At 32.3% G+C, this 15,187-nt stretch overlaps 3 protein-coding genes across 3 annotated transcripts; 1 reads left to right on the top strand and 2 right to left on the bottom strand.

The window, feature by feature from the left end:
- Nucleotides 1–1,245: 1,245 nt before the first annotated feature.
- Nucleotides 1,246–6,573, top strand: LOC146917134 (uncharacterized). The gene is made up of 7 exons (XM_085718926.1): nt 1,246–1,423; nt 1,586–2,010; nt 2,857–2,976; nt 3,071–3,124; nt 5,033–5,196; nt 5,920–6,102; nt 6,208–6,573. Exons 2-7 carry the CDS (start codon nt 1,609–1,611, stop codon nt 6,431–6,433), a joined length of 1,149 nt encoding a protein of 382 aa, XP_085575052.1. The 5' UTR covers nt 1,246–1,423; nt 1,586–1,608; the 3' UTR covers nt 6,434–6,573.
- Nucleotides 6,574–7,110: 537 nt separating this feature from the next.
- On the bottom strand, nt 7,111–8,959 carry LOC146917133 (putative aquaporin TIP-type alpha). Its single transcript, XM_085718925.1, has 3 exons — nt 8,707–8,959; nt 8,156–8,406; nt 7,111–7,720 (listed from the first exon to the last, which is right to left on the bottom strand). Exons 1-3 carry the CDS (start codon nt 8,837–8,839, stop codon nt 7,337–7,339), a joined length of 768 nt encoding a protein of 255 aa, XP_085575051.1. The 5' UTR covers nt 8,840–8,959; the 3' UTR covers nt 7,111–7,336.
- A 1,391-nt stretch (nt 8,960–10,350) lies between these two features.
- LOC146917132 (leucine-rich repeat receptor-like protein kinase PXC1) lies at nt 10,351–14,577 on the bottom strand. Its single transcript, XM_085718923.1, has 3 exons — nt 13,351–14,577; nt 12,299–12,688; nt 10,351–11,302 (listed from the first exon to the last, which is right to left on the bottom strand). The coding sequence occupies exons 1-3, from the start codon at nt 14,189–14,191 to the stop codon at nt 10,698–10,700; spliced, it is 1,836 nt and encodes a 611-aa protein (XP_085575049.1). The 5' UTR covers nt 14,192–14,577; the 3' UTR covers nt 10,351–10,697.
- Nucleotides 14,578–15,187: the final 610 nt, after the last annotated feature.

Here is a 15,187-nt window from a genome sequence, read left to right as displayed (position 1 = left end):
CCGTCGGGGACGGGGATGGGATTCAATTTCTCATCCCCGTTGGGTATGGGTAGGGTAACGGGTAAGTATATGAGAATCGGGTATGGGGACGGGGAAGGTAAAACCCGTCCCCACCCCGCCCCATTGCCATGCCTATCTACATGTAAAAAAAAACGTCATGGGGTGTAGAAAGCAATTTTGTTGGGTTAGGTGTTAATGGGCTGGACTTATGCAGAACTTATTAGAATTAAGCTTTCACTTGGAGTGTAGCAATTATGTTGGGTGTAGAAAGCAATTATGCACGGTGCATAAGGATTTCCTTATGCACCATAACCACACCCCATCAATATGCACCGTATATATTATATAATGTATCTACCAATTAAGTTAAATTCGGGAAAACTATTTTAAAGTTTTTAAACAAGAAAAAATTAATTATAAATTATTTAAAGAATTAATAGTTATGGTAACGAAAATTTTAGCAAAATGCTAGAAACACCCACTTTATCAACATTATTTCTACACTCATTTCTCTATTTTAATTTTTTGACTATTTTTAATATCATTTTTAAAATTTAGTTTGTATGTAATACCCATGTAAAATTATTTTCCTCTAAAAATACATTGTAAAATTTTCACACATTAATCCAATCAAGAGTTTTCTATTCACACCCCATATATTTCTGGTTACACCCAAATTTACTTAAAAGTTTACAATAATACCAAAATTGTCCCTTTATAAAAAAAATCTTAAAACCTTAATTTCATTCATTGTCACTCTAAAATGTCATCTTCTTTCACCCCAGAGAATCATGGATGTTCAATCAATCCCTATAAAAGATTAAAGAGTGAATCAAAACATATTTCATTAATACTATATTGCATATAAGTAAGTGAATTTCTTCTTCATTTTCAATGATACTAGAGTTTCATTTTTTTTCTTGTTGTTCAACGTTGATATGCTAAAATAGAATTTAACTTTTAGTATGTACACTTAAACTCAGTTTATATGACATACTTAAACTAAGTTTGCATGACTTACTTAAACTGAATCCAAATATATATACTCAAACTCAGTTCACATGATCTACTTAAACTAAGTTTAAGTATGTACACTTAAACTGAGTTTTGGAAGATTAAAGAAGGAAGATGCATTAGTTTTTTAGGTGAATTTGAAAATTAAATTTTATAAGGTTAATTTTGTCATTTTGGGGTGTAACCAGGAATACAGGAGGTATAAGTAGAAAATTTCTCCAATCAAATTATATAATTACCGAAATTTAATTTCCTATAATACACAGATAAATATCTGGTTTCCTCTTTTATCCTGTATTTGCAATTAATACAAATTACTCCTCTCAGTTCACATTTTTATAAGTTTGATGATAAATTATCATCAAACTTGACTAATTTTTCGCAAAATCATTGTTCAATATACAAAAAGGTACATTTTTTTTTTTCCACATAGTTTTATTTTGATTCTGAGTATATTCTTCGATGTTTCTAATGAATTCCCTCAATTTCCAATTTTGAGCATAAATTTGATTACCCTTTTGCAAATTGTTTCACATGGTATAATTTTTTTGTTGAATTTGAATCATCGTAGGTCAAGAATATTGGTTAGCATTGATGGTGGTAAGGTTTAGCCCTTTTTCTCTAACACTGTCCCAACAGCCTCATAATCATCAATCTTCATGTTTCTCTAAACAAGTAACTGTTAGCTGCAATTATGGAATGAAAAGGTTTCATCTTCGAAGACAACAGATACTGTCTTCTGCTTTAGGGGACACTGATGGGTTGCGCGTGTTTGTGGTTTCTGATTTGCATACTGATTATGATGAGAATTTGAAGTGGGTGGAGGGTTTGTCATCTGTGAATTATAAGGATGATGTCCTTCTTGTGGCTGGTGATGTTGCTGAGACATATAACATGTTTTTTGTTACAATGTCTCTTTTGAGAGAGAGATTTGAACATGTTTTCTATGTTCCTGGGAATCATGATCTTTGGTGTCGTCGCGAGGGACAAAATTATGTAAGGTCATTATAACCTTATCATTATGCCTATATTCTTGCATTATGTAGATTATTTGATACAAACATGGCTTTTAGGTATATAATTATAGTAAACCCTCAATTTAGTCCCGCATGTCAGAGTATTTGACTATTGTCCAAGGTTTTAAATAAAGTCCCGTGTTTAAAATTTGGATGACGGCATCAAGGTTTGTTGATGTCTCCACAATCACAAAGTGGCTGTGATTAAGGCTGCATCGGCCGAATTTTACTGCAATTCTTCGCAATGTCAAGTATCGTAACATGAACAAGGCCATTACCGCAATTTAAAACCTTTCGTCACAGTAGTCTTGTTAACACCATTAGCGAAGATTGAAGTGTCTTTTGTTTAGTCCTCTGGAGTATTTTCATCAAATAAGTGTCTTTGTTAATTTGTTTGATATTATTTCATTAATTCCGTGAACGTATTTAGGTCTATTTTCTTCATATTTTACATTGTACCTTGATTTTCGGTTGGGTTTGATTTAAGTTGAAGGGATAGATAGCTTAGGTCATGTTTAGATAAACAACTTAACAAAGGCTAATTATTTTCATATAAGCTATAAGCTGATTTCATAAGCTATCATGGAGAGCTTATAGAAATAAGCTGATGAACATGTCATAATCTGTTTTCACAAGCTCTCCTAGACAGTCTCGAAAGTGTTTATGCCACTGGATAAGCTTAAATAACTTAATCCAAACAAGCCTTTAGTGCACGTCTGTATTGCTATACTTGATATCAGAAACCAGACTTACTGCTTTCCTCGTTCCCGTAAACTTTGTTGCAATACTTTTTATTCTGATAAAGCTTTTGCTGATTTTTCTCCAGGTTGATTCTCTTGAAAAGTTTAACAAGTTGCTTGATGCATGTAAGAGAATTGGAGTAGAGACAAATCCAACGGTTGTGGGTGCATTAGGAATCATTCCTTTGTTCTCTTGGTACCATGAGGTGATTACTTCTGTAGTGTCGGTTTTATCTCCTTAATCTTTCAAAAGTGTTTCTTTAGGGGACTGTTTAAATGTTCAATTTGCTTGTTTAACAGAGCTTTGACAAAGAGAAGGACATAACAGGCTATCGCATCCCGTCTTTGGAGATGGTGACTATTCTCTTAAACTCCTAGTAAGCCATTCAAAAAACGTTGATTGATGGTCTGATCATGCGCTTAATTTCCCATGGTGCTTGATTAAAGACTATCTGCATACAAACTTTATGCTAATTTCTGTTATGGGTAATATATGTGTGTGCATTTTAACTTTCGGGGTGTTGTCAATTGTGTAATAAAAAAAAGCAGAATGTAAAGATCCTTAAAATGTTGCTTACTGTTGTGTGAAAATGCCATGCTTCGTGCTGGTCTGGCAGTTACTGTGTGTTAACAATATAGGCTTTCAGACAGAATAACAAACAGGCAGCTAGGGTTTTATCAATGGCATTACATAATAGAGGTTACAAACAAATATATAGTAAAACCGAATGGACTAGACTACTAACTTAGAAACTTAAAGGGCCAAATGGCATAGGCCCAATAACTTTGAACTAGATTAGTTATTATCATAGTGTTTACTCTTATGCCTAAACCTAAGTTAACAACTCAAGCTTTTGTGATACTTGATCCTTGACTTGACATGTGATTGAAGCATCTATGTCCTTATAAGAATTCAATTTAGGCTCAAAAGTTATTTGGCTGACCCTGCAATACACTGCTAATTTCTCTTTATGCTGCCATAAAATGCTGCCAATTTGATTGATCTTTAAAAGTGTCGGAAATTCTTCAGAAAATGAGAGATAGGTCAAGAAATTAATGGAAATGAATGTGAATCGCATAAAGAAAACCAGTGTCTCTTTCCCTAAATCTGAGAGAATGAATATGATGCAATGGTCTTTGAAGACAACTAAATTTATAGGTCAAAATGGCTTTTATGTAAGTTAAGTGTTTGACAGGAACTTTAATAGATATCTATCCCAGTAGTAACTGTTAACAAAACTGTTAATTATTTGGCTAACTAGTTGTTATTACAGACATCTACCAATCTTGTTATAAGTCTATACCTATTGGTAGAACCAATACAATAATAAGGGTAATGTAAATCTTAGTATTTATGGTTCTGTATAATATTCTTGTTAAGAGTCCCACCATATTGTATGAGATATGGTCTGAAGATGAGTTTAGGAGACATCCCTCATCTTACAAGCCGGTTTTGTAGGGTTAAGTTTGGTCCGACCCAAATTCTAAGTTTATTGGGCCACCCGTTATCGGACTACTCGGGTCACGCTCCAGAGTCCAGTTTTAGGTGTGATGGATGTGTTAAGAGTCCCACATTGGATTAGGGATGGCCTGAAAATGAGTTTATAAGTGAGAAGCCTCTCTCACCTTATAAGTCGGTTTTGTGGGGTCAAGTAAGGCCTAACCCAAGTTCTAAGATGGTATTATAGTCTATCCAAGATCTACTAGGCCACCCATTATCAGGTCACTCTGTCCAGTCTTGGGTGTGAGGGATGTGTGTTAAGAATCCCACATTGGATGAGATATAGTCTCAAAATAATTTTTTAAGTGGGCAAAATCATTCACCTTACAAGCCGGTTTTGTATGGTTGAGTTAGGTTCAACCCAAATTCTAATAATTCTCATGTGTGTAATTTAGTTACATAGATTCATTTATACGTTTTGTCAACTTCTTTCCTAACACCTATGGTACTCCCTCCGTCTCACAATATTAGTCGTTTAAGGTTTGTACACGATTATTAAGGAAATGATTAATTGTGTTGATTTCAATGGTAAAATTAGTAGCATTTACTAAAATATCCTTATTAATTGTAGTTAGTGGAGTAGTTAAGTTGGATGAAATTCAATAAATAAGGGTATAATAGTGGAAAAAAGTAATAAATGCTGCATCGATATTGTAAAGTGACAATTATTTTGAGAAAAAGAAAAAATGCTAAAGTGACAATTATTGTGAGACGGAGGGAGTATTTGTTTACTTTCCTTATATTTGTTTATTTTTCTTTAGGCGTGTAAGGACTTCCATGCATGTAACTGGCCCAATGGACTTTCAAATGGAGATACCTCGCTCTCATTATATTTTGATGCCCTAAATGATAACCAAATGGAAATGATACAGGAGATTCAGAAGACGTGTGATCATATCATTTCCTTTTCCCACTTTGTTCCCAGGTGATTAATCCGTCGTTCGAATTGCAGCTATTTTCTCAGTTCCAACTTTCAACAACTAATTGGTTACTTAGCACATAAACTTGTTGGAAAGTACAGTGTTGATTGCTTGGTACATGTTTTATTCAGTGCAATGGTAATGGTGTCCCTAATTTCTAAAATGAGTGAGGCTCAGTGCAAAATTGTATATGGTCATGTTTGGATAAACAATGCTTACAGCATAAACGGTTATTTATATATATTTTCTAAGTATTTATGTATAAGTTATTTCTATAACAAAATATAAAATAAAGTCAAATTGTTTTCATATAAACTATAAGTTGTTTTCGTAAACTATCATGGAGATCTTATGGAAATAAGCTGGAAACAATATAAAGACATCTCCATAAGTTGTTTTCATAAGCTCTCCCAATCAGTCTTACAATCACAAGTGTTTTTGCTAGTGGATAAACTCTGATAAATCAATCCAAACAAGTTTATATGGCTTATGGACACCAATATTAATATAATGAAAAGTGACCCATACGGCATGATTGTATGAGGAAAAGGTGTATAAAATCCAACATTGGAATAAATAATTCCTCAAACACTAAAATGCATTATTATTCAATGACCGTTGTGTGGTTGTCTCACCTCAAGATATAAATAATGTGTTGTTTTTTCTGTTTTTTAAGCTTTTTATTTGTTCTGGTTATGGCTTATATATGTTAGCATGCTTCTTCACAGGCAAGAACTTTGTCCAGAAAAGAGGATGTTATTCTATCCAAAGCTCCCAAAAATAATTGGTTCAGACCCTCTTGAAGATCGAATAAGGTCTATACATGGTGATATGGGAAGGAAGGATGCATCTTCTTGTCATGTGTTTGGTCATACTCACTTCTGTTGGGATGCTGTTGTAGATGGCATAAGGTGTTTTTCTTGTAATCCAAACTTTCATACCTAAAGTACTGAAGTTATGTTTTTCCTTCATGTACCATTTGTTGTATTGCTAAATGGGAGTTGACATAATTGCAGGTATGTACAGGCACCCTTAGCTTACCCAAGGGAAAGGAAGAGAAGAATGAATGGAGGGGAAAATTGGCTACCATTTTGTCTTTATGCTGACAAAAAGTTTACTGATAAACTCAATCCTTGCTTTTGGTCTGATTATTACTCTGTCAATCCCAGGACACCTCATGACACTAAACTTGCTCCTTGGGTAGCCAGATTTTACAAGAAAAAGCAAAGTATAGATGTATAGTGTTAACTTTGATATTGTTAAGCTGCATTTGTTTATTACTTTAAAATACTACTGAGGAAGAATTTCCCTCTATTTATTGTTGTGTTGTTGAAATAAATAACATTCATTATTGATTAAGGTGAAAGATTTTTTTGTCATTCAACTGAAATACCAAAAATTTTCAAAGTTTGCTTTATCTTCATTTTATTTTAAGAAAACACACTTTCATGTTCCAAACGGTCCCCGTGAATTTAGCTCAAATAGTAAGGACAATGCATAATATATGCAAAGGTCCGGGGTTCGAATCCCGGAGAACACAAACAAAAAAAAAGACATGTTTTGCACATTTATATTAATTAGTGTTGGAATGATAGTCATTTTAGTTCCACAACGTATAACGAGTGATCAAAATAGTCCTTCAATGTATTGAAATTTTAAAATAGTCTTTGATTGTGCATTTTATTAGTCAAAATCGTCCCTGGTGTTAAAATAGTCTTACAACGTTGACGTACACAATCATGAACCATTTTGAAATTTTGATACATCGAAATACTATTGTAGTTACTATTTACATATTCAGAGATTAAAATGACTATTCCTCCAATTAATTATCAGAAAGTCCAACCATCTATGCCAACCGAGTGGGTTGGTTTTATAATATTTATATTTATATGCACACAATTGTTATTACTTGAATGTGATGCCAATTTTATCATTTTATTCAATATTTGCAACACACAATACAACACAGATACACATAAGCTGATACCCCAAGAACAGTAGAAAAATACAGCATATTGGCTCAATTGAAACTAAACCAAAAAAAAGTGATAAAAACAAAATGATACAACAAACAAGACCTCATATTTTTCATAAACAAAAGCAGCTAATAACAAACACACAATGATAAACAGAAGTAGGTAACTAGTAATCTTCAGGAGCAAGAGGCTGGTGTGCATGAGGTGGCTCAGTTGGGATCACAAGATATTCATATATGAGTGCTGCCAATGCTGCACCAATGAATGGACCAACCCAGAAGATCCAGTGGTGGTGCCATCTCCATCCCACCAAAGAAGGGCCAAAAGCAAGTGCAGGGTTCATGCATGCTCCATCAAATGGACCACCAACAAGGATATTTGCACCAACAATGAGTCCAATTGCTAAAGGTGCAATGGCTCCAATAGTGCCTCTTTTGGGATCAATGGCAGTTGCATATACTGTGTACATTAGTCCAAATGTCATGATAATCTCAAGTATAAGTCCATGTCCTACACCAATTCCCCTTGCCAGATGAAACCCTCCTGGTCTCTATAATAAACAGAAACCATAACACCACATGAGTTCTTAATGAAAATCCATTTTTTTCAATCATGTAAATATTATAAAAAAAATCTATTGTTTTCAATCATGTAAATATTATCTAATCTTTTTTACTATATTTTCTATGATGTATTGACATAGACAATCCGAAAAACTGACACATGGCACTGACACATGACACATGGCACGTCTTTAATATAAAGTGTCAGATACTTGTGCGTACATTTACTCATGTCACACCTTTAATCTGAAGTGTTACGTGTCGAACAATGACGTGTCAGACACGTGTGTCCACATTGGACTAACATATTCAGAAGAGGCATTGGCCTAACCTATTCTCACCCCTCTTCCAAAATTATGATGACTCCTTCTATCTAATACACATGAGAAAAATTATGACTCAATCATCAAAAAAATGATTACCATATTATTAGTGACAAGCCTAAGCAAGAGGGCAGCCACAATAGCACCTAGAAGTTGAGCAATCCAATAGTAGACAGCACGAAGGACAGTGATCCTGCCACCTATGAGAGCACCAAATGTCACTGCTGGGTTGACATGACCACCAGATACATGCATGCTGGAAGACACAGCAGCAAATAGAGCAAATGCATGTGCTAGTGCAACTGCCAACAATTCACCAGCTGAGAAAGCTGAATCTTGGTAAATCTTAACTGTAACAAAGAGAAACAATGCACAAAAATCATCAACATACTATAATAATATATATGCATGCACCAAAAATAAACACAAATGCTAAGTTATAAAGCACGGACACTCCTCAGATTAGAGGTGTCTCACTGGCACATATAATTATACTTTATTATGAGATTTTCTCAAATTATTAGCGGTATCTGCATGTCAGTGTTTGAATCGTGTCTAATATCCGTGCTTCATAGCGACATAGTCATAACATGGCATGCTAGTTAATTAATTATGCAACAAGGATATGTTAATTTTGAATGTATACAAACCCAAAGCAAGGCCAGAGCCTTCTCCAGCAAAGACAAAGATGAAAGTGGAAGCAAATTCAGCTAAGGTAGCTCTAATAGAATCTGGATGGTAAACCTCATCAGCCCTTCCAAAAGCATACCTACGAGTTGCCATCAAAGTGTTTTTTTACTAAGATTATCACAACACAACAACTAGTCTTTCTATAAATGTTTTTTTGATCAAAAAGATTGTTGTTTGAAGCAAATGAAACTTATAAAAGGGTTCTATGCATGGATGAAAAGTATATAGTCACAATGTGTATATGAGGAAAATATGAGTTGGACTTAGGTGAGACACATGGCTTTGTGAGATGCTAAATTTTGGGCACGTAGTGATGTGTTGGCTTCTCAACACAAATTGAGTTATTGTTTGTTTCTTATACATATACATCTATATCAGCAATCACTTGTATTATTTTCTTCTGCAGTTTAATATAATGTTGATCCTTGAATTTCTAGACCAAGACAAAGTCAAATTGTTCTCTAGGCGGTTGCTGTTTTAGAGGCTTGTTTGAAATGTATAGAAATTTGTGTAATTTATTTCTCTAGTAAATATTTAAATTGATATGCTAGGATCATATCAATCTAGCCTCTTACATTATTGATAGTTTAAAATGGTTTTTGAAATTGTAAAATTTTAACCAAATTGGTTGCTTTGTTAGTGTTTATATTGAATGACATTAAGTAAGTAATAACATAAATGAAACTAAGTGAATAATTAGGGTTGTATTTGATAACAGACATAGACAAAAAGACATAGATCTTTTAGAATATTGATAATATGAAGGACTATTGATAAGTATTTATACTCAAGAATTTTCGGTGAATTTGAACTCAATACAATTAGTTAAACTAAAACAGACTTGTATCATTTTATGCAATCACTCTTAAGTATATTAATTAATATCTTAACATGGAATTTGTTTATAGTTGTACCAATTTAGCAGTAATCTGTGTTAACTGTTAAACACTCATAGATAATAAAGTTTAGGTGTTGATGATATAATTGTTAAAAGGTTATCTATTTCATACTCTAATGCTTTCAGTGCTTCATTTTTATACTGATCTATCTCACTCAATTTGTCCAAGGCAGAACCTGCAACTTATTCCTAGAGATGATTTAAAAATTATAGGTCATAAGGCATTATTTCTTTATACAATATTACATTGTATTCTCTGAAATGTCCATTTAAGGGACTACTGAGCAACTATATTCGTCGAATAAATTTTATATTCTAATATGAATATGTGACATTCACTAAATTGGAGAAATCACCCCTGTTAACTGACTATCAGTTACACTTTTCTTAAATGAATCTATCCAATAGATAGGATAAACATACTTTCATTCATTAAATAGCTCAATTTAACTTTGATTTACCAAGGGTAAGACCACTAAATTTTTCGCTTTAGGCCTACCATCAAAAAATTATTGTTCATTAAATTTTATAAACAAAAAGGCCTCATATGCAGAAAAGAAAAAAATTAAAAAAAAGGTCTCATAATAATATTTGCTTTTGACCTTACTTATTTTTAAAGATTATTGGACCGGTTCTGATCGAGGTCCCAAAATATGAACATAGTTGAAGCTAAGGCCTACCTACCACTTGAAAGGAGATCAAGATAACTTTGAATAAGACAAATTCTCAATCTCACAACTGTGAAGAATGGATTTCTCTAGTTAGAACAAATTACAACAATAACTATACTAATCTCAAAAACAATGGAAACAATAATTTCTCTACATCAAAGAGGTTTTGATCTCTTCTGAAATAATGTTCTCCACACATATCATTTTCTCCAAAGCAGAAAAGGATTAACCCCTGTAATAATAGGACTTAATCCTTTTCTGCTTTGGATAATGCGTCATTCTCATAAAAAATAATTAGTGTTACAGATGAATATGTGAATGTTCCCATAGTGCACTTCATGCAAGACAATACAATATCCTTCTATAGTGACTAAAATTTGTTTCAATCATTGTCTTTTATCATTTGCTCTATCTCTTCAATTCTCTTCAACACTAAACTCATTTTAGGCCTTTTCTCAGGCATCATATCAGTACACTCCAATGCTATCTCAGTTAAATTCAACATTGCATCATGTCCTTCTCTTTCTGCTAATATTTCCAAATCAAATATATCTGTAGACCAATCATTATTCACCACAGTTCTAACCCAATCTGAAAGATCATTACTTGTTTCTTCAATTTCATTACCTAATATATGACCAGGAATTTTTCCTGTTATAATCTCTAGCATAATGATACCAAAACAATATACATCAGTTTTGTGTGTCAACTTTTTTCTTTTAACAAATTCTGGTGACTTGCTTATTGATAGTTTTTCTGCATTTTTCATAGATGATGAAAGTAAAGGTAGGAAGCCATAGTCTGTGAGCTTGGAATGGTAGCCTTGGTTGTCTTGATGGATTAGAACATTTGATGATTTGAGATTTGCATGTGGAACTTTGTGAGAAGACAAAAATTGGTGAAGGAAATCAAGACCTTTTGCTATGTCTTTGATAATGGCAAGTCTTGTTGTCCAATCAAGAGGTATTCTTCCAATTCCTCTACCCTCTAGCACCAAGACATAATGAATTTTAGTGTGAGACTCATTCAAAGATCAAAATGACTAACAATAAACATATTTAGTGATTTTGATACATTTAATGACTTTTGTGACATCGTCTCACAAATTCAAATACCAAAGTGACTATTTACATGAAAGAAGAGTGCTAGCACACTCTTTAACACACTTAGATCTCTTCTATTGGTTAAAACTTACGTGGATTCCACAAGATTTATATGGGATTCACAGAATTTGGTGGAAGTCATATGAACTTCAACCAATGAAAAAGAGTGTGTCAGAATGTGTGTCTTAGAGAATGTGTCCCTAACATTATTCTTACCTGGAATTTAAAGAATAAAGAAACAAATATAGAGTAAATAGTTATTTTGATGCGTAAATGTGTAAGACCGTGTCAAAATAGTCTCTGAATGTATTAAAATTTCAAAAACATACCTAAAAAATATTATTTTCATTGGTTACTTTCGTCTTCAATCATGTCTTTCGCTAGTCAATTTAGTCTATAAAATTACTAATAAAAGACACACTTACTATGCGTTTGATTTGCTAAAAAATGAAGGACAAGACATGACAACTCAAGTTGTACAGTATTTGATTTGTAAAATTGTATCAGGGATAGGGCAAACTGTAGGCAAGGGACAGAATAAAAACAAATTTTTTTGTTCCTCACTAAACCACATCACAACTTTTTGTCTCACGTACAAGTTATCTAAAATAGCAAAATAACATTTTGTCCACAAAAAATTGTATAAGACGATCAATTATTCAATATCATAAAAATTTGTCATGTGTTGGTCTGATTTGTGTTGTGATGTTCTGTCTTGTACCATTCTGTCCAGTACTTACTGTTTAGCAGATCAAACACATCATTCATTAGAGATGCTTCTATAATTTCAATGCATTCGAGGACTATAGCGACAATCATTCACATGTTTAGAGACAAAAATCACCCTTTATTTAAAAAGTAAACAAAAAATAAAACTAACCATGTAGAAGCTCAGACAAAGTGCCATCAGAGACAAGTTCATATATGACAAGCTTTTGATCTTCTGAATGATAAAAGGAGATAATTTCAGCTACATTTTCATGCTTTATCTCTCCTAGCAATTGCATCTGCTGAATAAATTCTTTCTTGCTCAATTCATTCATGTAACCAAGTCTCTTTACTGCTACAACATTACCACTTTCAAGTGTTGCTTTATATGTAACACCAAAATCTCCTCTTCCTAACACTTCTGCTGATGCCCTTAACAAATCATCCATATCAAAAACTTGAAATTTCTTGTTTGAAAATTCTAATTGGCCTAATTTTTCAGAATCTTCATTGTTTGCTACATTAGATACCATCTTCTTTGCCCATGCTCCAAAAACATACCCTATAAGAAAAATCAAAAGAAGTTTAAAATATTTAGAAATTCTGAATAAGTCTATGAAACATAATTTTATTAACATTCTGAATATATAATAAACCTAATTTTTTTACATTTTTCTTAGAAAGTTTAGATAAATATCGTAATAATAAATTTTCATAAAAAATAAAGGTATGACTTTAGGCCATGTTTGGATAAGTAGTTTAATTAGGTGATTACATCATAAGTGCTTATCGTAAAGTCAAACTATTTTCATATAACCAAAAGTTGTTTTCATAGACTATCTTGAAGTGCATATGTGAATAAGCTGAAAACAACTTATGGACAAGTTATATAATTTGTTTCCATAACTCTCCTAAATAGGCCTTGTCTGGATAAATAACATAATTAGGAGCTTATAACATAAACACTTATCATATAAGTTATAAGTTATTTTCAAAAACTATTCTAAAGAGTGTATAAAAATAAGCTAAAAACAGCTTTTGGACATAACACAATTAAGCTATTTGTGTATGCTCTCTCACGCAGTGCTTATACTAATCGATAAACTCAAATAAGTCAATCCAAATAGACAAATCGTCTCACAAGTGCTTATGGTAGCAGAAAAGCTGAAATAAGTCAATCCAAAAAAGAAGAAGAAATGAATTTATAAGAAAGAAATATCTTACTTGCTGAATCATTTATTCTTGTTTCATTTCCTCTGGCTTTTCTTTTACAAAACAAGAAAGCAATAATCACAAGAAAAAGACACAAAGCAGCAACAATAGCAATCAAAACAATAATCCAAACATGAATCCTCTTCTTATTTGTTTCCATTGAAGTACTAGGTGCAATAGCAAAAGGAGGTGGTGCAGGAGATTCAGCAGAACATGACTTATCCAATGGTTTTCCACAAAGATCAGAATTATCATCAAAAGAACTCTTTGGAAACCTTTGAAGCAAAGAAGTTTCAGGAATTTTCCCTACCAAATGATTATATGACACATTGAAACTTATCAATGATGGTTGATCAAAAGGTGGAATTTCACCATCCAAATAATTCTCTTGCAGCTCCAAAACTTTAAGACTATGCAATTCAACATATTCCAAAGGTATTGAACCTGAGAAATGATTAAATGAAAGCTTAACTTCTTCTAAGAAAACCAAACCTGTAAGATTTGGCAATAATCCAAAAAGTGCATTGTTTCTAAAATCAATTTGCCTCAAGAAAGTTATGTTTTGAAGAAATGTGGAAGGTAAATAGCCACTAAGGTTGACTCCTTGAATTGTAATATGAACAACATGCCAATTTGAACAAGTGATACCAAACCATATACTAAGGTTGTTTTCTATACAAGGTGGTCCTGTCCAATTTCTATGCAAATTTATAGAAGAAGAATTTAAAGAATCCCTTATGAGTAACAAAGCTTCTCTTTCTTGTGGATGAAAATCTTTGATTTCAATTTCAATACACAAGACTATGTTCAATGAAAGAATGAACAAAAACATATATAAAAAGATTATGTCCATAGCTTATAAAATTTCTGAAAATATGAGTTTTGGAACCAATCAAGATGGGTCAATAGAATCATAATCATATTTTTTTTCTTCTAGGGTGCTTCTAGTTCTAATATGGACCTACTATAAAAGGTTTAAAAATGAAAATTATGAGGTTAACATGGTATTGTAGTAGGTTAATCCCACTTTTTTTACTATTAAGAAAATTAATATTATTGCAAAGTGATAACAAGGCAAATGAAACCACTCATATTGTAACAGCGCTGGAATTTTTTTGATTTGGACGAAGTTGACAAGGAAAAAAATAAAAAGATGCTTACCATAGTGTTGGACAAATAGAGTATGAACAAGGAAATTTTGTTAATTTTCTATGTGATGTGATTTATATTATAATTAGTGACACAAGATGACAGCTTTTCATATAGGAATATAGGATCCTGCATGATATATTACTTTCATTGTTTTTTTTAGAGGATATTATCTTCATTAATTAATTAGTTGATAATTGAGTTGTTGTTGATGAATAAAAAAAAATAATGATATTTGTACAACTATTTGGTGATATTTTTTGTGACAACCTTCTTTTTTCTCTTATTGGTTAAAAACAACAGAGAGAAACAAAAAATTGAATAAGAACGATATAAAAGAGAAAATTATCTAAAAGTTATCACAAAATGGTTATACAAATATCATTTCAAATAAAAAAAATGTGTGTTGTGTCAAATGTAGTGGCATCGTGGGAAGCAAGGAATGTCAATGGTGGTGACTACAATTTGGACACTTTATTTTCATGTTTGCTTACCTTGTCGACCTTATTTTATTCATTTGCATTTTTCAACTTCTTAAGAGTGCATTTCGGTTGGATTATTTTAATAAATTGGTGATTTGCAAAGATAGCACAAAGTTTATGGTTAGAGTAACACAATTGTCTTTTTTTTAAATATATCTCTTATTAGTACTTTTTTTTTTGACAAAATCTCTTATTAGTAATATAAATTTGTCATTATT

The sequence above is a fragment of the Medicago sativa genome, chromosome 6 (genome assembly GCF_051527215.1).
Source record: "Medicago sativa cultivar Bolivia chromosome 6, Bolivia_mono, whole genome shotgun sequence".
Classification (NCBI taxonomy): Eukaryota; Viridiplantae; Streptophyta; class Magnoliopsida; order Fabales; family Fabaceae; genus Medicago; species Medicago sativa.
Note: the sequence above shows the minus strand (reverse complement) of the source record. Positions and strands in the feature narration are given on the sequence as shown.

What these genes read in the sequence shown, in the direction of transcription:
- LOC146917134 (XM_085718926.1), top strand. Translation starts at nt 1,609, where the DNA reads ATGGTGGTAAGGTTTAGCCCTTTTTCTCTAACACTGTCCCAACAGCCT. An exon ending in GTCGCGAGGGACAAAATTAT is followed by an intron (nt 2,011 to 2,856) that starts GTAAGGTCATTA and finishes ATTTTTCTCCAG; the next exon opens with GTTGATTCTCTTGAAAAGTT. An exon ending in TTTTCCCACTTTGTTCCCAG is followed by an intron (nt 5,197 to 5,919) that starts GTGATTAATCCG and finishes GCTTCTTCACAG; the next exon opens with GCAAGAACTTTGTCCAGAAA.
- LOC146917133 (XM_085718925.1), bottom strand. Translation starts at nt 8,839, where the DNA reads ATGGCAACTCGTAGGTATGCTTTTGGAAGGGCTGATGAGGTTTACCAT. An exon ending in AGGCTCTGGCCTTGCTTTGG is followed by an intron (nt 8,407 to 8,706) that starts GTTTGTATACAT and finishes TCTTTGTTACAG; the next exon opens with TTAAGATTTACCAAGATTCA. An exon ending in GGCTTGTCACTAATAATATG is followed by an intron (nt 7,721 to 8,155) that starts GTAATCATTTTT and finishes TGTTTATTATAG; the next exon opens with AGACCAGGAGGGTTTCATCT.
- LOC146917132 (XM_085718923.1), bottom strand. Translation starts at nt 14,191, where the DNA reads ATGGACATAATCTTTTTATATATGTTTTTGTTCATTCTTTCATTGAAC. An exon ending in AAGAATAAATGATTCAGCAA is followed by an intron (nt 12,689 to 13,350) that starts GTAAGATATTTC and finishes TTTTTCTTATAG; the next exon opens with GGTATGTTTTTGGAGCATGG. An exon ending in TTTGTCTGAGCTTCTACATG is followed by an intron (nt 11,303 to 12,298) that starts GTTAGTTTTATT and finishes TCTTGGTGCTAG; the next exon opens with AGGGTAGAGGAATTGGAAGA.